We start from the raw sequence: 24,371 nt of genomic DNA on the forward strand, positions 1-24,371 counted from the left end.
CGCTGGGTGGATTCGGTGCCGGGGACCGCCTTCCCGCCCGGAAAGCAGGAGAGTGATACATACTTTTCTACTACAATAGCTTGGATATACAGGGTGTCCCACTCAAACCCCCCTGATTTCGAGGACCCAGGAGAGAAAAACCACAGTAGACACGACAATGAAAAATGCACCACATTGTGGGGCATCTCAAAGAATTTATATTCCCGCGTCAAAAGTGCCAAGTATCGTCGCTAGAGTGCAGCATGGTCGCTTGAAGTGAAAATGGCGATACCACAGCAGTGTGTGCAAGCAGTAGTGTTCTTTACAGAAACAAAACCGCCGATTACTGTGCAAAGAAATTATCGTTGTGTGCATGAATATGATCCACCTGATGTGAAAACAATTAAGGAATGGTATAGGAAGTTTCTGGCAACAGGAAGTGTTCCGAAACATTCTGGTAGCGTACGTTGCGGAGTTTCAGAAGAGACAGTGGAGGACATCAGACAATCGTTTCTCAGAAGTCCACGTAAGTCAATTGGTCAAGCATCTAGGCAACTTGATGTACCTCGATCAACATTGCATCGTGTAGTTCACCAGCGTCATACAAAGTGCAAATTCTGAAACATCTGAAGCCGAACGACAAACAACGTCGACAACAATTTGCTGCAGATATGCTGCAGCTTGATTTTACTGTTATTATTACCTTTATTACCAATTCTATGTCATTTACCAACCACAGTTGGACAGACAGAGTCAAAATATGATGTTTATTCTCAGATGAGGCAACCTTTCATCTACTAGGAAGGGATAATAAGCATAATGTGCGGATTTTGGGTTCGCAAAATCCGCACGTTGTCATTGAACGTGTTCGCAATAGCCCTAAACTAAATGTCCGGTGCGGGCTAATGCACGACAGGATTGTTGGACCGTTCTCCTTTGCGGAACAAACAGTGAATGGGTCAGTGTATCTGGACATGTTGGAGCAGTTTGTGTACCCTCAGATACAAGAATTGCAACCCAACATAATTTTTCAACACGCTGGAGCTCCGCCGCAGTGGTCAACGGCTGTTCGCATGTTCCTGGAAAGGAAATTTCCCAGTCGTTGGATCGGACGCGGAGGACCCATTGTCTGGCCACCACGTTCACCCGACATTACGTCGCTTGATTTCTTCATGTGGGGATTCGTGAAGGACCGCGTGTATGCGATCAAAGTGGACGATGTTCCTACGTTGCGACATCGTATCACTAATGCGACTGCAACAATAACAGAGGAAATGTTACAAAGAACTTGGCAAGAAACTGAATATAGACTCGATATTCTTCGTGCTACAAGTGGTTCACATGTAGAGGTGTATTGGAGATAAATAAATAAATTCTTTGAGATGCTCTACAATGTGGTGCATTTTTCATTGTCGTATCTACTTTGTTTTTTCCTGGGTCTTTGAAAACAGGGATGTTTGAGTGGGACACCCTGTATTTTCTGCAATGTTTAGTCATTGCGTACGTAGCTACTATTTGTTAATCCTTAAAACTGTGTAATAATACAGATCACTAATCAGATACAAGTTACTCACTTCACTCTAAATTTAAGGTTTCGTTTGACTGCAGACTGTTAGGGCAAGCGTGCAAGCATGCCAAACAATAGCCAAGAACTGCTAACACTTAGCCGCATCATTCACATTCTTCACAGGAGATCATTCTGTTCGAGCATATGAGCTCGGGATATTTTCTAAGAAAATACAATAAATGCATGTTGAAGATATTGGATGGTAGGTCTGTATCTTGGTATCTTATGTTTTCCTTTTGTTGTTCAAATACTTACACCCTTAAATGTTTATTGCTTTTAAAAACGAGGCTCACTGATTGACGTAATATGGCTAGAGGAACAAACAACAAACGACTGATCGGACAAATATGTTCGAAAAAAATATTATTGTTTCGTTTTTCGCAAAATATGTGAATATAGCAGTGCTACTACTACTTCGACGGGACTAGTGTAGCAGGGGATACAACTCGTCTGCTTTGGACAATGACGTCACAAGTCGCCAATCGAGAAGCGATTCTTCTTAGTGTTGTAGCTCCCTTCAGTGGCTGATAAGTGTTTTTTGGCTTTTTAAAAAAAAATCTCACGAGATAGAATAAACAGATCCACTTTATTAAGCAATTAGTAAAAAAACGAAACTGAAACATAACAGCAAAAGCGAAAATGGTAAACTGCTCTCTGGCGACTTGTGACGTCATTGTCCAAAGCCGACGGGTTGTATCCCCTGCTACACTAGACCCACTTCGACTATGTCAGTTGAGAAACAGCATTTTATGGTTGTGGTGCAATTTGTTACTGCCCCTTTTAATCTTTCTTATATTAAGTAGCATTTTGATCAACAACTTTCAGTGATTTAGCTGTAACAACGATAGTCGATGGTTTATCTGCACAAGTTGGTTAACTGCTAACATTAAAATTTACAGACCAGTTACGTACATATAGAAGTATTGTATCGCAGAATCATGAACAATAACTCGATCAAAGAATTTAGAAAGACGTAATGGGAGAACGCTGGGAATTAATTAATGAATCAGACAGTGTTGGAAAATTTAACTTTTCTTTTTTAATATTCCAGCGTTATTTGAGCCTTCGTCTCCCCTAAAACAAATAAAGGCAAATTTAAAAGAAGCAGGGATAAGGGTGGCTAACTACCGGTATTAAAGTGTTCATGCTAGGAAAAGAGGCCACTGTGTAATTCCGAGAACAAGCAGTAGGTCAGATTTGAAACTCCATTGCGACTAGTGTTGTGGAATCCTCCACTCAGTCATCAAAAGAAGCAAAACTCAAGTACTATCCTCAACAAAATAAAACACTCTTTGAACAAAGAAAAAACTGCACAGAAAAGAAATAATCCAAATAAAACTGTATCCCCAGAAAATAGCTCTAACAGAAATAGTGGCACTTGCAAATAGTTTGCAACCAAATTCACTGATTACTTCCTCACAGTTACTGCGAACACTGCATTTAGTAGAGGAGAGAGCTCTATCTTGATACACTTTTCAGACTTTTGTCTCTGTTAATAGAAGTTTAACATATTAACTTACGGTATTCAGTTTTTGACTGAAGACAATTTCTATGTACTGCATTCTTTTTCTGAAATTACTCTAGAAAATTAATGTTTTTATCTGTGTGAAAACTTGGTCATGTACGTTGGAACAAATATTCGATTAATATTTGAAAACGCTGCAACAAAGAAAATCTTGTTAATACTGTACTTAATAGTCTGTCTGTTACATTCTTACCATACTATACACCAAAAATCAAATTGAACAGATGTGTTGTAAAAAAACAGGGTAAAGAAGAGAGGAGCTATGTTGTTTCTGTTTCTGTTCTCGACCCACCACCTCAAGACATTAATAAATGCAGCACCATACGAGCAAAAGTCTTTCCAAATGTGCCCAGAAAGCGTAAAACCAGGAACTGCAAAGCAATATTTATACACGCACAACACTGCTGGTTGGTCTTTGCCCAGTGCTAAAGGGAGCACATTGGCTGTGAAAAAAGTGGAACATAGTAAGTCACTTGTAATTGTGGCAAATTCTATACAGGTAAGACCACCAGAACAATATTCACGTACTTAAAGCAATATTATAGAAGTTGAAAACCTAGAGGAGGAGACTATATTTGTGCAGACCACCTGCTTGAGAAAGGCCAAAGTTAAAAACATGCAACAGGATGTCACACTCATAATGGAAGGAAGATGTAGTACCCTGAACCAATGGAAATAATTAAATACATGTCCATTTACCCAGTCTTAGTGCTGAATGATCACGTTTTCCTTACTTGCTACTTCTAACTGCAGATACTGCTTGTAATCCCACCCAGACGATGTTGTAAATTACCCCTCCCACTCACATGCCCCATCGTTTTCCTTTGTATCAGTTACCATAATTTCACTTGCATAGTTAATTTTTTTGTGTAGGCCTAATCATAGCTGCTTCACTTACCTGCTTAATCTCACACTTATATCTGACCTATTTGTAATATTGGACTTTTTGAAGACAAAATTATTTTGTTCCACCATTCCTTTGGAACATGTCACCAAAGTATATTGTTCAGTTTATTTTCTCTTAGAACAGTTGTAATTCATTATATAGTTCATTATTTAATGTGTTATATATTTTATTTATGTTCATAGTTTTACAAAATTAGAAGTCTTTTTCTTCGTGGCCTCCTTGCCATTATTCAGTAGCTTTACACCACATTTTATTTAGCAACTTGGGGTGCATATATATAGGTCAGATCCAAGTACATATCTGCAGTGTCAGTTTAACACAATAATAATTACATACACTACTTAATTATCAAGTTATATCATTTTTAAATATAATAGCATCATACATAAGTACTCATTTTGTATCTATTATACAATCTACCCACTAACTATATGCATTTTGTTTCTACTTATAAGCAGTACTTCTTTCAAGTTTAGCTCTGTTGTGTAATATAACTCTTAACTTTATACTTTCTCTTGTAGCATGGTTATGTATCTGTTCAAAAAGTAGTCTTTTATGTATACATACAGTAGAAAGTTAAAACCTTTTTGTAGTAATGGCCAACAGCTGGTCTGTTCTTCTTGGTTAGCCATTGTTCTGATGGTTACTTTTCGCTGTTTAAAAATTTTTTTGCACACTCTACTGACCCCATATTTCTATTCCATAGGTCATGACAACACCAAAATATAAGGAAGACAACATTCACATAGCATCCTCTGTTAATGAGTGGTCTAATGTTTTGCAGTAAAAATTTAGCTAAACTGAGTTTGCTGGTTATGGTAGCAGTGTGATCTCTCCACATTGTCATCCTGAAAACCAACTAAGATACTGAATAGATGCATTCATTTAAAATGTTTGAGCCTGCAAAAATTTCGCTGCCACATATATTTATCTCTGTTCCTCACAATAGTGTAACAGCCGAAAACCTGTTCGTAACATCGAACAGTAAATATTGAAGAATATTACACCAGTGTCGTGTGTTTTCTTTCATAATGTATAAAATATTCTGCCAAGAATTAACGAAACAGTCAGTGAATGACAAATAGTATGTAAATAGGAATCAGTATTTAAAAATCTAAAAGACATGTTTTTTGAAAAGTACCATTGTAATAAAGTAAATGTTTGGCTGCTGATAGCAGGTAAACAGCAGTTGCATGGTAAAAATGCAGAGTTAGCAGTTTCCTTCAAAGTTGCAGTTTCCTTACTAATTTACTCGTGTAAATTTAAGTGGCATAAGTGTGAGTAGCATTAAGCAGTCTAGTAGTAGTTCATTGTTAGTACAGTACACAGATAAAGTTTCTATCATGTTAATGTATACCTTGCCTTGTTCCACATCACTGAATTTTCTCATTTTTTCTACATCTACATCATTATTTCACAGGCCCCCTAATGGTGTGTGCCGCGAGGTACTTCTACTGCGACTAACTGATTAGCTTGTCTCTTCCACTTTCAATTGGTGCATGGGAAGATCATTGTCAGTAAGCCTCTGTATTAGCTCTAATGTCTCAAATTTTTCCATTGCGGACATATTGTGACATATATGTGGCAGGAAGTAATATGTTGCTCAACACTCCCCAGAGAGTATTCCCTCAAAATTTCAATAGTGAACCTTTCCATGATGCACAATTCCTTTCTTCTTGTAGTGCCTGGAGTTTATCGAGCATTTCAGTAATGCTCTCAAACCGACTAAACAACCCCATGACAATACATGCCATTCTTTGTTGGATCTCTCTCTCCATCAGCCCTACCTGGTAAGGGTCCCAGATTCAGGAACAGTACTCAAGAACTGATTGAACAAACACCCTATAAACCACTTCTTTCATGGGTGAGTTACATTTCATAAAGATTCTTCCTATGAATCTCAGGCTGGCATCTGCTTTTCCTACTATTTTTTTATGTGATTGTTCCACTTAAGATCACTCTTCTACAAATTTTACAGTAGATACTATTTCCAGCAGTTCATCATCAGTAGTGTAGTTGTACAGTAGCGGATTTCTTTTCCTATTTATGCACAATATATTACATTTATTTACGTTTAGTTTCAACTTTCAGAGGCTGCAACATTCAACTATACTCTCTAGATCATTTTGCTAATTTGTACAGCCTTCTGGTGATGTTACTTCCTTATAGACAACCACGTCATTTCCAAACAGTCTTAAAGAACTACCGATTCTTTCCACTAGATCATTCATATGGATTTTAAACAGTAATGATCCTGTCCCTTTGGGTACTCCTGGAATTACCTCTACAGCTGTCAATTTTGTCCCATTAAGAGCATTGTATTGGGTCCTATCTTCAAGGAAGTCTCGAATCCAGTCGCACATGTGGTCTGATACTGGGTAAGCTCATATTTTTTTTACTAAATCGCAATGCAGGACAGTGTCAAAGGCCTTCCTGAAGTCGAGGAATGTGGCATTGACCTGAGTACCATTGCCTACAGCATTATGGATCTCATGGAAGAACAGAAAAAGATGAGTTCTCTTTTTTTGGAATTGATTTTATACAGTAGATTTTTCATTTTCCAAAAAGTCATAATTTGTGAGCATAACATGTTCCATAATTATACAACATATTGACATAAACAATATAGGCATATAATTACGTGCATCAGTCCTACGGCCCTTCTTGACATATCCTTTTTTCCAGTTGCTAGGTACCCTTCATATCTCCATAGAACTATGGTAAACTGCTGCTAGAAAGATAACTAGTTCCATTGCATGATCTTTGTAGAATCTGGTCCTGATGTCTTTCCACTATTAAGGGATTGTCGTTGCTTTTCTGTTCCACAGTGTGTTATATCAGTATCTGCCATTTCAGTGTTTGTACGATGCGGTAAAACAATTTCAGAAGACCAAAAGCAGTATTCCAGCCTTTCTCTCTGTTATATACCGTTTTGGTGCCTGTGTGGTTACTGAGTCTCTGAATGGATGATTTCAAACAATTTACCAATTTTATGAAAGACTAAAACCTCTTATGATTTTTAGTCAGACTGGTTGACAAAATTTTACTTCCAATGTTATTGAATGCTTGTCTCATTGCTCTCCTTATGCTCATTTTTGTTTCATTTAGTTTCTGTTTGTTTCCTAGGTTTTGACTTTTCTTGAATCTGTAATGAAGCTCTCTTTGTGTATGCAGCAGTTTTCTAACATGGGTCTTTCCCATCCCTTAAGAGCTACTCGTAGCACACTTGCCTTTTATGAAACCTGTGGAACACATTGATGAAACAGTCAATGAAAACTGTTCACTCCAATTACACTTTAGTCACCTGCTACTTGATGAAATGGAAATATTTCTTTTGACATGCTATATGTGAAATCTAAGATGATTTGGTGATGTGGTCAGTGGGAGTAGCAGTTTGGGAAAATGTAAATGACATTGTTATTCACTCCTGTCTGGTCATTGCCAAAATTGACTAGCAGGTAATGCTGTGTTGCAGAACTAACACATGGAATTACTGATGTAACTGAATTTGAAGTGATCTTAGGGTACAAACATTAAATACAATGTTGTCTCATAGTTAAAGCTGGTAATGACCAAAAAGCAGTCAATTCCTGGTGACTTCATTCCGTCAGTGATTGATCTTTTCCTGTCACTCATCTAGTCTCCATGGAGTGGACGTGTATGAGGCCATGCTGAAATTTAATGCCTCCAAATTTTGTTTTCTGTTCTCCATGTTGCTTGAGGTACTACATGTCATGCATACTACTTGGTCACTTTCCTGCTTTGCTGACGCAAGTTGCAATCCTCTGCCACTAGAGGGCTTCAGATTGTAGCATACAACATGGCAGTGTGTAACATAATTATGTCAGTGCATGAGAAACAGATGCCCATAAAACTGGAAGCACAAATTCGAAGAGTTCATCCACACATTGAGCACCCTATCCTTCAGTAAGACAGTACCAGACCATACGAGTGCTACGACATCTGAAACAATCCAATGCCTTGGGTTCACTGTAATTGATCATCCCCCACACAGTGCACCCAAATTACTTTTGCTTCAATAAACTTAATACTTTTCCTGTACTTTCTGATAATTCCAGGTCAATATTTAGGCATACTATCCTGAAATGTCAAATGATAATATTGCGTATCCGTTATGTTAAACCTTCAGTGAGAGCACAAAAAAAGAAAATAAAAAAAGAAAAAAGAAAAACGTAAAAAAAACAAAAAAACAGAAGTATATTTCAGTATTTTCTGTCACTGAGTTAGTTTGTTACACATGATGCATGTATACCAAACTTTATAATTGCTGCTGTTGTTGTATATTTTGGTAGATGTGCACACACATCAGCAGCTCAATTTGAGTTCCCATTGATATTTGAAGTTAAGTTACCCAATGCTATTTCTATTGACAGATTCGATGACTTCAGCGATGGGAAGTCAGATAAAGAAATCCTGGATGAGCTGCTCAGGAAAGAACGCTACGACAAGAGGTTGCGGCCTCCTGTACCAGGTCAGTATGTTCAAAGACAGCCATGTTACTCATACATTGTTACACGATTTGCCTGATTTTACACTTAGAAAACAATAGTGTACATGAATATACATAGCTCAACAACAGATATGACTGATGAAAAAAATAAAAGATAATGGTGGTACAAGATTTGTCGAGACTTCTAGCATGGAATCAAAATTTATATCTAATTATATCAAAAGAGTAATTCTCTCAAGAAAACTATGAAATCATGAGAAAGAATTGCTGGTCAGTACTTGCCTTTAGGAGAAATTTGTAATGTAACAGACACATATAAAAGGACTCATGCTGTCCTAACTTGTGGAACTATTGGTTTCTCCCTCAGGGAGGAGAGGTGCATAAATTGGGGAATGTGAAAAGATAGGTTCCAGAATGAGAGTGACCCATGTGTTTTGAGGACCACACTACAGATCTAAATGACCTGCATGCCCTTTTTAACCTTCCACAACATCTCGTTTCCTCCACGGGGAAGAAACCATTATTTCCAAGAGCTAGTGTGTATCAACTGTATGTAGTTACAATATTCAACACATACATGTACATAAATCAATGTAATAAGATGTCCTGATCGAAAATACAAGATAATAAATGCAGATTATGATAATGTCACTAACACTGGTAAGACACAAACATATCTCTTCCATTAATTTGCTCAATGAAGCTGTTTGTCTGTGGATTCAGTCTAGATGTCGGCAGTGAGCCTGCATCCCAGAACACACACACACACACACACACACACAGATATGGGGGGACGGGGGGGGGGGGGGGGGGAAATTGAGAGAGAGAGAGAATAGTTTGCAAATTAGTATGTGAACAATAATATGAAGATTAAAATGCTGATGAGCTGTGTGGTTATCAATGCTATAGAATTGTTACCTGTCACATTTTGTTTCATTAAGTTTTAAAGCTATATAGCTGTGATTTTCAATTTAATAAAATTTTGGATGCACTAACACACTGTTATTTAACACAAGGATGTTGTATTTATTCCTCTATTAAATCATCCTTGTTTCTTGTTTTATAATTATGGATATTACTATTCAGTGCTGAGGAGTCTTAGACTGTATAATACTTGCTTTGCTAACTGTGCATTCACTCACACTGATTCAGTGACATATCATGGTCTGTAAATCCTGTTATAAAACGAGGCTTTGGGGATGATAAACCAGTCAAATTATACAATAATCTTTCAAAACCAGTCACCGTAGGCTAATTCTGTAAAGTATATGTACAGAAAACTTGATTAACATTAATCTATTTACATTGACAACTATGAGAATTACTTCTATGTTATTGTAGAGGGTCCTATAGGCTTACATGATCAAAAAAAAATCCGTTGCTCTACTTACACTATTCAGCTGCTGTCCTTATCTCCTATTATTTACTTAACATTTATGTCACTTCACTGACTTCAGTGAACACTTTGAGCTGTCTCTATGCAAAAAATGTTAAAATGCTGTTCAAGATGAACAGGAATCTGTATTCCCAGATCTAAATATTCTGATAAATTAAACAATGGAAAATCCAGGATGGGATGTAACAATATCAATATTAAGAAAGAAAAGTTGCTGCTTACTATATAGGAGAGCTGGTGAGTCGTAGATAGGCACAACAAAAAGACTGTCACAAATAAGCTTTCGGCCAGCAAGGTCTTCATCAAAAATAGACGACACTCTCTCTCTCTCTCATGATGTGTGTTTTTGTCTGTTTTTGATGAAGGCCTTGCTGGCCGAAAGCTTATTTGTGACAGTCTTTTTGTTGTGCCTATCTGCAACTCAGTATCTCTGCTATACGGTGAGTAGCAACTTTCCTTTCATAATATTCTGACAAATTGTAAGAAGAGTGGCTAATATTTATCACTTTCACTTTGTTTCTGAATATCTAGTAATTTTCTATTTTGCTCCTGATGTCTTCTGGCAACCTGTTAAAGATCCTTGTATCAGAATATAGAACTGTATTCTGAACACTAGACAGGGAATCTTATCCAAAATAAAAAATTAATAAATAAAAATAAAGTTACTTGTAATATTGTTGTTCAGAATTGCTGAGTTCATCCTAAATTCACTTATGTTATTAACCCCAAATACCATTAGAGAGTATATGTACTTGCATGCAAGTGTAAGAAGACTTAGGTGCTTGATTAGGCTTCTGTAGAATAGTTGCAAAAGGACACTACTAAAGATTTTTTCCCTGAATGTCAGACCCTCAGTAGATTTCAATATGGGACCTTCCCCCCCAATAGCACCACAAATAACTAGATGATACTCCACCGTGTTCCATCTAGCCTGGAACAAGTTTGGTGTAACTGTTGCCATAGTAACTGCATGCGATCCTTTAGATGCTGCAGACTGTTAATCTTAACATGGTCGATCATGCTTTTGACATAACACCAAAAGAAAAAATGTAATGGCGTTAAGTCTGGAGACCTAGCAGCCCAAGCAGTTGCCCATGTCTGCCAGTCCACTTCCCAGGCATTTCTCTATTCATAAATTCCCTGACGAGCTGAAATGTGGCAGTGCTCCATCCTACTGGAAGGTAGTTTCATGTGGGAGGATGAACTCTTTGAGCATATCCAGGTATGAAACTCCAGTCACTGTCAGTTCTACAAAGAAGGATGGTCCTATCAAAGTGCTACGCATTAAGTCAGTCCACACACTGACTTACGGGCTGTCCCTCTCCATTTCACATGTGATGTGAGGATTTTCACAGCCCCACACTCTTCCATTGTGTCTGTTTACAACTCCACTAATATGAAACGCTGCTTTGTCAGAGAAATTCACATGTTGGAGATAGTTATGCAACTTAACAATCTTCTGTATTTCTGATGTGCAACTTTTATTGCATGATTCATTTGAAGCTTGCATGCTCTTAGACAGAGCCTTTTGTGGAACACGCCATGTGCTGTCGAATATGGAATCTGTAACTTCAAACTAGCAGCATAAACAGATTTACGCGGGCTCCATTGAAATGCATCACTAATGCAACTGATATTTTCTTCAGATGTGTGTGGCTTTCTGGAAGATTTTACACATAGCAGACCACCTGTGGTTCTCAGTTTATTCTTCCAGAATCGAATGATTTTCCTTATAAGAAAAACATAATCATACAAATGTAACAGATTGCAACTCTGCCAGCCGCAAAATACTCTGAACCTGCTCTCACACTGTTACCATTTTAATAAAACAGACATTATGTGCAGCCTTGCCAACTACGTGAAACAAAACTTCCAGAGATGCTTTTTGTAGTTATGTAACTTGGCTGCATGTCTGTGAATTGTTTGTGAGATATTAAATTTTATTTTGGATACCTTTCAACCAGACAACAAGTACTTTTCTGGCATTAGCAGCATTTCCATAGAACATGATGCCACAGAACAGGTTTTAGTGAAAGTATGCTAGCTGCTCTGTCTGCAAGTCAACATAACGAGAGGGGTTTCTAAGTGCAAAGTGCACAGAACTAAGGTTTTGGGTCACCTTATCCTTGTTAAGGTGCCCCCTCAGTTAATTATCCAGCAGGATGCTTAGGAGCCTTATCCAGTGTGTTACATTGACATATATTTCTGGTACTTGTAAGTCATTTGTATTTGTTTGAAATCACATAATTAGGGTCTTTGTAAGACTGAGAGTTAAACTGTTTGCTGTGAACTAGTTGTAAGTTTGTTACATTATTGAGCTGGCTGTGTATGGTTTATTTGTGTTGGGCACATTATCACCAAACATCACATTTTTTGAAGAGTTTTTCAATGCCAATGTGAATCATTTATGTACCTCAAGAACAGAAGTAGGTCAAACACCAAACTTAGTGTGACACTGTACTTAATATTTCCCCACTCTGAATTTAGTCTTGTTTCCATGATAGTACCAGGTGGTTATAATTAACCTGATGGTGTTCTGAGTGCTCGAGTGGCGGCTGTATACATCTCATGATGCGGAAATATCTTAGGTATGTTCATTCACTAGCACACTCGGGAGCATACTGGGGGGGAACACATCCATGTCTACATACTCCACAAACCATCATATGGTGCATGGTGGAGGGCACCTTTTACCACTATTAGTCACTTCCTCTCCTGTTACACTTGCAAATACAGTGCGGGAAAAGTGATTGTTTAAAAGCCTCCTTATAAACCTTAATTTATTGCATCTTATGTTTGTGGTCCTTATGCGAAGTGAACAGTGGCAGCACTAGAATCGTTCTGCAGTCAGTCTCAAATGCTGGTTCTCTAAATTTACGCAATAGTGCCATCTTGAAAGAGCATTGCTTTTCCTTCACCTATCCCCTTTTAAGTTCAAGAAGCACCTCCTTCCAGGTATTCCAATTTGAGCTCGCAAAGCCTCTCTAATACTTGCATGCTGATCAGACCTACCAGTAACAAATCTAGCAGTCCACCTCTGAATTTGCTTCCACGTCTTCCTTTATTCCGAACTGGTCGGGATCCCAAACATTTGAACAGTATTCAAGAATGGGTCACAGTAGTGTTCTATATGCTGTCTCCTTTATGGATGAGCTACACTTTCCCAAAATTCTCTGAAGTCGAGCATTCGTCTTCCCTTCTGCCAACATGATGTATTCATTCCGCTTCATATCACTTTCAAATGTTACGTCTTGATATACAATCGAAGAGACTGTGTCAAACTGCACTCTATTAGTGCTATTATTGAATGTTACTGGACTGTTTCTCCTATTCCTCCTTAGTAGTTCCGCTTTCTGCCATCAGGTAAAAATGTGGCACTGTAAGGACTCATAATGTGGTGTGGGTGCAAGAAAATGGGAGGGATGATGAAACATATGATAATGGCAGTTCTGTTACGTTTGTTAGGATATTATCACAAGTTTATTTATTTTATTTATTGTTCCGTAGGACCAAATTAAGGACAAGTCTCTGTGGTCATGGAACGAGTGAATATGTGAAATTATAACACGATAGTAGAAACAGATAAAATGAAATATAAGAAACATATTCAGGTGACAAGTCTTAGTTTAAATAAAGAAAATCAACAATGTAACACTGGAATTTGCTTATTTTTTCAGCTCTTCCAGGAGCTCCTCGACAGAATAGAAGGAGTGAGCCATGAGGAAACTCTTCAGTTTAGACTTAAAAGTGTTTGGGCTACTGCTAAGATTTTTGAGTTCTTGTGGTAGCTTATTGAAAATGGATGCAGTAGAATACTGCAGTCCTTTCTGCACAAGAGTCAAGGAAGTGCATTCCACATGCAGATTTGATTTCTGCCTAGTATTAACTGAATGAAAGCTGCTAACTCTTGGGAATAAGCTAATATTGCTAACAACAAACGACATTAAAGAAAATGTATACTGTGAGGGCAATGTCAGAATTCCCAGACTATTGAATAGGGGTCGACAAGAGGTTCTCGAACTTACACCACATATAGCTCGAACAGACCGTTTTTGAGCCAAAAATACCCTTTACAACATGTGTTCAGTACGGTCTCCCAACTCAGCAGCATGCTGCATCCACAACACGGTGAGGTCGACAGTTGCTCACAACATATCCAGTGTAATCAGATTGGTATATTTTAGGAGGCCATCTTCAGATCAGAAAGAGTCCATATACATCTCTGATAGACATGACCTTTAAGATATCTCCACAACCAGAAGTCATGTGGATTTACATTTGGGGATCATGAAGGCCACACATCTTTAAATTGCTTGAAGATGATGTGGTTATTACCAAAGGTATCTTGAAGCAAATCTTTCACCTGCCAAGTGATATGGTATTGCCCCATTTTTATGAAAGTAGTGCTGTGGACAGAGCTGGAATCACATATGGCACAAGGAGGTCTTTACGGCATTCAGATAACAGGCCAATGAGGTGTCATATCCTCAAAGAAAAATGGACCAAGAATGAAGGATCTTGTGAAACCACACCACACAGTCACATTGATGTGCGTGTACAACATGTGGCAGAGTAGAACCTCATACATGACAGTTCTGTGCAGTCATGGCACTATACAGAGTAAAATGTGCCTCATCCATCCAAAGAATATTCCCTTGCTACCTCTCATCTATTTCTAAGTATGCCAAAAATGAAGGACAAAGTTACAGCTTTATAGCCTGTCTTGGAGCTTCATCTGATGCACATTCTGAATCCCGTATAGTCATTGGTCTTCTGGCTGTTTGATGCTGTGTGCTAAGATTTCCTCTCCTGTCCCAACCTTTTCATCTCAGAGTAGCACTTGCAATTTACATCCTCAATTATTTGCTGGATATATTCCTATCTCTGTTTTGCTCTACAGGTTTCACCCTCTACAGCTCCCTCTAGTACCATGGAAGTTATTCCCTGATGTCTTAAATGGTGCCCTATCATCGTGTACATTCTTCTTGTTAGTGTTTTCCATAAATTCTTTTCCTTGCCTATTGTGTGGAGAACCTCCTTATCTGATTTTCTGCAATCTTCTGTGGCATCACATCTCAGATTCTTCTACTGTCTTCCATTTCAGTTTGGCTGCAGTGCATGTTTCACTACCATACAGAGCTGTACTCCAAACGTACATTCTCAGAAATTTCTTACTCAAATTAAGGTCTGAATTTGATACTTGCAGACTTCTCTTGGTTAGTAATGCCATTTTTACCTGTGCTGGTCTGTTTTTTGTATCCTTCTTGCTCTGTCCATAATGCATTATTTAGCTGCCAAGGTAGCAGAATTCCTTAACTGGATCTACTTCACGGTCGCCAATTTTGATGTTAAGTTTGCTGCTCTTCTCATACCTGTTACTTTTGATTACTTTCATCTTTCTTCAGTTTACTCTCAACAGTTTTCTGTACTCATTAGGCTGTTCATTCGATTTAACAGATCCCATAATTCTTCTTCACTTTCACTAAGCATAGCAGTGTCATCAGCAAATCTTATAATTGATATTCTTTCACCTTGAATTTTAATCCCACTTTTGAAACGTTCTTTTATATCCATCATTGCTTCTTCAATGTATAGACTGAACAGTAGGGACAAAAGACTCCATCCTTGTCTTACACCCTTTTTTGAGCACTTTGTTCTTGGTCTCCCACCCGTATTGTTCCCACTTGTTTTTTGTTCATATTGTTTATTACAAATCTTTCCCTATAGCTGACCCCTATTTTTCTTAGAATATTGAACTTCTTACACCATTTTACATTGTCAAATGCTTATTTCAGGATGACAAATCCTATGAATGTGTCTTGATTTTTCTTCAGTCTTGCTTCCATCAACAACTGCATCATTAGAGCTGCCTCTCTGGTGCTTTTACTTTTCCAAAAGACAAATTGAGTGTCATCTAACAGACCCTTAGTTTCTTTTTGATTCTTCTGCATAAGATTCTTGTCAGCAACTTCTGAATGCATGAACTGTTAAGCTGATTGTGCAATAATTCACACTTGTCAGCCATTGCAGTCCTCAGAATTGTGTGGATGATGTCCAAAAGTATTATGGTATATTGCCAGTCTCATGCATTATACACACTCCAATGAGTTTAGAAATGCAAAGGAATTTTATCCGTCCCATCTGTCTTATGCGAACTTCAGTCATCCAAAGCTCTATCAAATTCTGATTGTAATACTGGATCCCCTCTCCCTTCCCTGTCAATTTCTACTTCTTCTTGTATCATGGCATCAAACAAGTTGTCCCTCATAGAGGCCTTCAGTGTACTCCTTTCACCTATTTACTCTCACATCTACATTTAGTAGTAGAATTCCCATTGCACTCTCAATATTACTGCCCTCACTTTTAATTTCACCGAAGGTTGTTTTGATTTTTCTGTATACTGAATCGGTCCTTCTGACCCCCATTTGTTTTATGAATTCTTCACATTTTTTGGTTTCTTCGCAGTTACGTTCCTAGTGCTTGTGTTTTCTCTCCAACTTCTGTGATTGCCCTTTTTAGGGATGTCCATTCCTTATCAAAGCAACTGCCTATTGATGTATTGCAGTATCTGTAGCATCAAGACTTCAGATGTATCTCTTTTTTCCTTAGTGCTTCCATACCCCCCTTTTCTTTGTGCAATGATTCTTCCTGGGTAGTCTTTTATACTTCAGCTTACTTTTCATCGTCACTAAATTGTGATCTGAGTCTGTATCTGCCCCTGGGTGTATGTTACAATCCAATATCTGATTTCAGAATCTCTTCCTGACCATGATGTAATCTAACTGAAATCTTACTGTACTTCCTGACCTTTTCCAAGTGTACCTCCTGTTCTTGTGAGTCTTGAACAGAGTATTCACTATTACTATCTGAAATTTATTGCAGAACTCAATTACTTTTTCTCCTCTCTCATTCCTGTTACCAGGCCCATATTCTGTTGCATCCTGTTGTAGGAATAACACTGTAAGATGCACCGCAAAATCTTTTGAACTGTTGACCATGGCAGACACAATTTCCATGACACAAATCAAGCACTGTCTGCAGAGCATGAGCTATGTTCTCCATGGTCAGCTATAACTACAGCAACTTCAACAGCAACTACCAGGACAATGAACCGCCTCCCTCTCCTGGCCACATGACCTAATTCAACAATTTCTTCAAAATTCTTATATTTTGTAGCCCATTTATTGACATGGGTATTCTTCACAAATGCTTCTGTCAGTGATGTTCTTGCAATGCACAGCTGCTGTTGATGCCACTCTGATGAAACAACTTCATAAGCGGTGCATTGTCTTTCTTCTTGATAGCCATTGTGTTTCGTATGGAAACCTTTAACCTTCTTTATCCTTTACATCAACAGTTGCTTCACAGAAGAAATCAGCATCTATCACCAAATAACTACAGCATACTGATGTCAGAACAGGAAAATTTCACATTCTGACTGTGTGCACCATCATAATTACTCCATCTGTGCAAGGGCAACACATTTAACACCATACCATTTTCATTTCCCTAGTTGAATTTTGTGATTTACTCAAACAAAGGCTTTGGTAAGATTACAGAAAATGCCAACTGGGTAATTTTTCTTGTTTAGTTCTATCACAACTGAGTTTGTGAAATTATATATTGTTTTCTCTGCCTTTACAGAATCACACATGAGCTGTTTTTAAAAAGTTACAGTCAGAGAGGTGGTTCAATGTTTCACTATAGGCCTAAGCTATTTTCTCAAAAAATTGTAATAATATGTGAAGGAAATAGATGGATCACTTAAAGAACTGTATACTTCACCCTTTCAGGAAATACATCTTAACTCATCAGCTGATAACGAGAGTTTGTACCAAGTCAGCACAAGATTTTGATATTGTCCGTCAAATAAAATCATAGTAAAAAGCTGATGTCTGTTGGTTGGGTATTTAATGTGTGTCCATAAATTTGCTCTCTATGCCCCAAATTTCACTCTGTGTTTTCTCCTACTGTTAGGAAGAATTCATTAAGTGGCCAGTTTACCATCATCTGTCTCACTGCTACTGTCACCAGTGAGTTAATTATTTACCTCATTGAGATTATTTGCTTCTTGCCCAAGAAAGCTCCAAAAAGCCTTTGCTCCATTCTTGGAATTTAGAATTTTTCATGCATAGTGCATGGTATTTGCTTTTATTATGACACTATAAATTGTGTAATATTGCTGCACTGTGGCAGTAAGACTTAATTTAGAGTTTGCCCCATGTGTTAAATAAAATTATTTCATTGTGACACAAGATACTGTAATCCTAGTTGTTAGTCATCAGTTTTCTCAACTTCCTTTGTAATTTTTCCTCATTAATTTTCGAAGGAAACTGATTTATAGCGTTATAAGAATTGCTCTGGGAAAGAAATAAATTTCTCATTTACTGCTTCCCAGTCTTCATCCAGCAAAACTCACTTATATAGTGTGGTTGAGTTAGCATTTATTATTATGTGAAATTGCGGTTCCCTTCTTCTCTAAACCAGGGGGGCATTTTGTTGCTGTCATGGTAAGTAGAATATGAGGGTTTTCAATAAGTAATGCAACACATTCTTTTCTGACAGTAGGTTGGTTTTATTCAGGATTCGAATATGCCGTATTATTCTTCACTCATTTTACATCCTGCTGCATCAATAACCTCCACATCATCCATGTACTGCTACCCACGGAGTGCATCCTTCACTGGGCCAAACAGATATAAGTTGCAAGGTGCGAGATCCAGGCCGTAGGCTTGATGAGGGAGAATAAACTAATGAAATCTTATGGGTTCCTCTCGGATGTGCAAACTTTTGTGAGGTTGTTATGGAGAAAGGGAAATTTGTTTGCATTTTTGTGAAAACGAACACACTGAAATCATTTCTTCAGTTTTGTGGGGGTGTCACAGTGCTTATCAGAGTTGATCATTGCACCATGAGGGAGAACATCAAACAGAACAACCCCTTCAGAGTCTCAAAAGACCTCTACCATGAATTTACTGGCTGAGGGTGTGGATATGAACTTTTTCTGCCGAGGAGGGGTTTTGTGGCACCATTACACGGAGCGCCGATTTGTCTCCGGTTCGAAGTGATAAACCCGTGTTTCATCGCCTGTGTCAATGTTTGGTGAAAAACTGTCACGATCGTCATAATGGACAAGCAATTAGGCACAGATGGTCCTTCGTTGCTCTTTATGGTCTTCTGTAAGGCGGTGACGAACCCATCGGGCACACACCTTTGAGTACCCCATCTTGTGGCTGAGCATGTTAGCATTACCAAGAGAAATGTCCAGTTGTGCAATTGAACCGTCAATTTATTTTCAAAACCATTTCTTAAGAATTTACTTTATTTACTAGCGATTCATCAAGAACATTAACACATTTAATCACAATATGTGAGCATGGAAGTAGTTGCCAATGACACAAATTAAAAAAAATTTTTTTTTTCAATGAATGGAAATTTTGATCCTAAAAGCCCCTTTTTAAAACAGATTTAAAATTATAATCAGAAAGCACCCTGTAAATATCAAGTTACAATTTGTTGAGAGGCAGAAATAACAATTTTTTTTTTATAGTATGAGCTTTCGGGCTGAGAACCTTGCCGCTCCCTTTTAACACGGCCGTAGTTATGACCGCTCACAACAACCTCTGAAAGACTACACTGGTGCAAATCTGCAACACACCAGATTACTTTAAACTAAAAATGTTAACAACTCACACAAACACATAAACTCTGCACCCCATAGGAGGGATGGAAATGGTACAAAACACACACATTAAAAAAATTACTTGCCACTGAAAGTGCAACTTGTTTTTAAAAGAAAACTCTTACGGTGGAAGAGTGGCAACTTCATATACCAAAATGACCATTTAAATAAAAACCCATGAAATGCAGTCTTACATAAAATGTACAAACATGCTCTATATTACACATATACCACCCCTCAAGATGATAGGCAATATAAAAACATATTTCAGGAATTCAGCCTTTACACCTTAAGCAATAAATTCGTTAACACTGAATCCAACAACATGACAGAGGCAGCTATTAACGTACGGCAGACCAACAGACAGACAGACTGACAGACACTGACTGCCTAACAAATGCAGACGAGGGACAGACAAGCAAGCTGGGGACGAGAGACTGACCAAGGACACAAGTAGAATTTAACAAGTAAATGAAACAACACATCACAAATAACTTAACCTTTAATAAAGTGCAATGTCTGGCGAAGACCTGGCGCGGCATGCCCAAAATTCTCTCCTGACCATCCGCTGCCAGCCGCTTCAACGGACGCAGGAAGGCGCGCCGATCTCCCGTCTCACGGCGTCGCAGCTCGCGCCAGCCAGTCCAGTGTTGCGGGTTGACTCCTGTTGCTCTCGTGTCGACTGCGAAGCCACTACCCCTCGCTATACGGAGTGACCCACTGGACTGACGTGGTGAACTCACATGCGCCGACGCTCAAGACGGATAAGTCATCTTGCGTCCCTGTGCGTGACCGACCAACCGATCGATCCAACTGCCAATGACCATTGCCCTGAACAACTCGAGCAGACTGGCGGCCTAACACATACTAGCACTCCGGACTACAGACAGACACTGACTGCCCCACACTGACCCAGCTGACCAACTGACCAGACTCGCCCCCTAGCGAGCTCATAGCGCCCCTTAAATGCACGTGAACAGCCTACCTTCTCCCTTTACCACCAGAGGGCGACACCAAAGCTGCGATTGCCACAGCGGCGCCAGCGCCAGAAATGGAGGGCGACTGCTTCACACTACGTGCTGCGGCGTGCTTTTTAAAAGAGCAATTTTTAGCATGGCTCAGCAATGAGGAGTTTTTATTGTAATCTGTCAGTCATCGCGAATGAAAGTGTTTGTACATTCCAACATTGCAGGAGAGACAGTTGCGTGCAGCTGGTATGACAGACACCTTGACTAACAACTCATTGTGCTTTCTTTCACTGCTGGGTCACCATAGACATTCTGTTAGCACCTATATCGGCAGTGCTTTGTCTTTCCACCAAAAGAAACTCAGGTGACAGCTCTCTGCTCAGAATGCATCTTCACTACAGACACCATTTCGAAGGCTACATATAGCGCCGGTACCTGTCAGAACTTTGTGAAATTGTAGGGACTGAAGCAGGACTATTCCATGATGTTCCACAACAAATGCTACATTTTTTCCGTTTAAATTGGCTGAGGAAAAAATGTGTTGTATTACTTACTGAATGGCTCTTGTATTTCTTATGGAACTCACATGTATTTTATGCATTTCACTTGGATTTAGAAATAAGTTCTCTCTATTCTTCTTGAGACTGTTACCATGGGGAATAAACCAGTGTTGGCTTTCAGTAACTCTAGGCACCATTGACCACCACTCTTTGATGGAATCAGTGTCAAACATTCCATATAAGCAACCTTTAAAAAAATAAATTTGTTCCACATATTTGTGATCATGTGTGGACTTAATTTCAAGAACTAAAAAAAAACTTCACTGTAAATTAAAAACAACACAGTAACCAAAATAAAGGCAATCTGTTCAAAAGAGCACAACTTTGTACCTCTAAGAGATCAGAATCTGTCACTGGGTAACACACAGTACTGTGCTCTGATCCATGCATTGTAACATGATCGAATAGTAAATTTAAAAGCTTCTGGGTTGTTAGGCCTCATCATATTTCCTTCTAAAATATCAGTGTTTTGACCCCTCTGTTGGGATCTTCTTCAGGATGTTTCGGTGTCCACTATTGCTAGAACATACCAACACAGTGGACACCGAAACATCCTGAAGAAGATCCCAGCAGAGGGGTTGAAACGTTGGTTATTTTAGAAGGAAATGTGATGTGGCCTTACAATCCAGAAGCTTTTAACTTTAGTGACAATGGCCACAAAAGCCTGAAGGCCTATTTGATTGAATAGTGTTTAGCATGCTACCCACATTGTGGTCAAGACACAACTGCAGAAGCCTGTGCAGTCCCAATTTTGCACAGACCTCAAATACCCTCAATATCAATGAGATGTACCTAACATTAAAACATGATACTGCCCCAAAACATGACTGACTCACCTCCCTCCTTCTAGCTGAACCCAATGGACTGTTTACCTGACACAGAAATTATTTTCCTCCACACTTCTACAATAATCATCAGATGTCAGAAGAACCCTGCACTTGTCAGTGAACAGAAGCAGTTGCACTGATTCAGGTTCCATGCTGTGTGTTTCCTTGATGCTTCCTTCCTGCGCAGTGGTCCCATAAATTTGTGCTGTAGTTCTGAGGGGTTGCTTAAAGGCCAAATCGATGAAGTGGAGATGGTTGTGTACTGTTTTGATCAACACTGTCCTCTACTTCTGCCCAAAAAGGCAGAGCACAGTTCTGCTGCATTCCTCTGTGGCTGAATTGTAGCTACTGGTCATCAACTGGTGTTGTTAGCCATGGGCAACCACTACAGATGTATACCTTCACTTTTTTTTTTGTCTGATGGTAGCGGCTGAAAGTTTGAACAATGTCCCTGTGTCAAGACAGTAAGACAGTAAGATTGAAATACAGATTTTTGACCATGGTTCAATCCCACGTCCGGCTATCCTGATTTAGGTTTTCTGTGATATCCCTAAAACTCTCCAGGCAAATGCCAGGTGGTTCCTTTGAAAGGGCACAGCCGACTTCCTTCCCCATCCTTCCCTAACCTGCTGAGACCAATGACCTCGCTGTTTGGTCTCTTCCCCAAAACAACCCATCCAACAGATTTTTGAGGGATTGTGCTTTGGGTGGCTAGTCTCTTAGTACACGCTTAGTTCTTATAGAGCACCATCAAGAGTAACATCTGTCTCTTTAAATGTTTTGCTTTGGAAAGCATAGATAAAACTTCTTGTGTTGTAAGGAAATGGCTGGTCACTTTCATAAATATTAAACAGCAGTGGAGTTAGCACCCTCCTTGAAGGCGATGGTTTTTCTAGATTATCGGCTTACTTTGTTGCCCTTGAAAATCAACAAGAAACCCACAATTCTGCAACAGTGTTGATAACTGTCATATGCTGCACTAAGGGCAATAAAGGTTACTCCTGTGAAGTGCCTATTTTCAAAACCATCCCATAGTAATGTCAACAAAGCGAAGTGCTGTAGTGTGAATGACTGTGCATGCATGGAAGAGACATAACAGAAATATAGCATTTGACAGAGATGTACATGCAGATTTCTGTGTGACTTGATGAGAGATGTGCTGCACTTAAAAATGGCTCCAGAGCCAAAATCACAATAATGGGTATGATAAACATCATTACCATCAAACGGCAGAAATTTTGTGATTTAGAAAAAAGCTCAGAATGCTCTAAAGCAATCCACAATTATTGTCTTTTTCTTTTTCCTGAGGTACATAAACTGTCTGCATAGTTGTGAGCTTTGTATCTTTTACAGAGCATTAGTAAAGTTTCAGTGTGAATGTTTTGATTAAAGTTTGAATTATACTGTCATTCTGCAGTCTAGCGTGCACTGATATTGAAGTTAGTTGAGACTTTCTGTCTCTCTTTTATGTAACAAAGGATTATGTTTTGAACTGCAAGTAATTAAGTCTTTTCCCACGGTTCACAAAATGAGTTTTAAGAACACATACATGTGGTACCAGAGATGGGCATCGGCAGATGGGAAAGCACTGAAGCAGTTTCCCACCGACGGAAGCTGTTGCTCTGTTTCAGATGCGGACTTCTGCTGCGGGATGAGGAAGCCTTCGGACCCGCGGGTCGCCGGCACGTCCCCCACGCAGCACAGTGGTCCGTCGCCGCCTTTATTTCTCTCTGTCACTGTCCTTTACTCACTCTTTTTGTCTCTTCTTTCTCTGTCTCCATGCTCTCTTGCTGCTGTTTTGTTTTACTGAATTATTGTTGCACAGCCAATTTTTGTTTCTTCTGTGGAACCAGAATTTGTTGCCAGCCTGTGTGTGTTCTTTCCTTATTCTCCTGTTAATTGCATGGATCTCTATCATGGCAGTCTGTACATAGACATAAAGAATAATTGAGTAGAATAATGTATGGATGTGTAAGACTGACAGATACAGTATTAATGATGGATAATGCAAGTGAGACAGATAAAAATTATTTGAGAATTATCCTTTCCTCTTTATGTGTGTTTATCAAAAAGGAAAATTCATATTGTTAACCATGTAGTTTTGTTTGGAAATGTGTTTGTGACAGCCATTTCATATCTCACAGATACATACAAAAATTGGTCCTAGTAGTGGATTGTTAATGTTTCTTTTCAGGGAAGAGAGAGGAAAAATAAGTACAAAGTAAATGAAGCTGCAGCCAGGAAATATTATGAATTTAATGGTGTAAGTGAGAGTAGGGGAAGGGACGATTGGAGATCAGAAGAGGGGAAGAGGAAGAAGAGAGGATAAGTCTTATACAGAGCACTGCATAAATCAGAGTTGATATGGCCAAAACCATTTGGAATAGATTAATCGGGAAGAGGGGAGAAGAGGTGTTTGTTAACACTAATGAAGCATTAGGGACCTGCCTCTAAAACAGCAAACAACAAATTGACGTTATAAACAGTAC

The 24,371-nt window shown here is 38.8% G+C and overlaps 1 protein-coding gene across 1 annotated transcript in view; it reads left to right on the plus strand.

The window, feature by feature from the left end:
- LOC124552499 (glutamate-gated chloride channel) overlaps positions 1–24,371 on the plus strand; it is a 436,122-nt gene that overhangs the window by 202,344 nt on the left and 209,407 nt on the right. The window contains exons 3-4 of the mRNA XM_047126783.1: positions 8,373–8,470; positions 23,514–23,588. Of these exons, the coding sequence (XP_046982739.1) occupies positions 8,373–8,470; positions 23,514–23,588 (173 nt within the window). The remainder of the gene's footprint in view (positions 1–8,372; positions 8,471–23,513; positions 23,589–24,371) is intronic.

Source organism: Schistocerca americana, chromosome 10 (genome assembly GCF_021461395.2).
Source record: "Schistocerca americana isolate TAMUIC-IGC-003095 chromosome 10, iqSchAmer2.1, whole genome shotgun sequence".
NCBI lineage: Eukaryota > Metazoa > Arthropoda > Insecta > Orthoptera > Acrididae > Schistocerca > Schistocerca americana.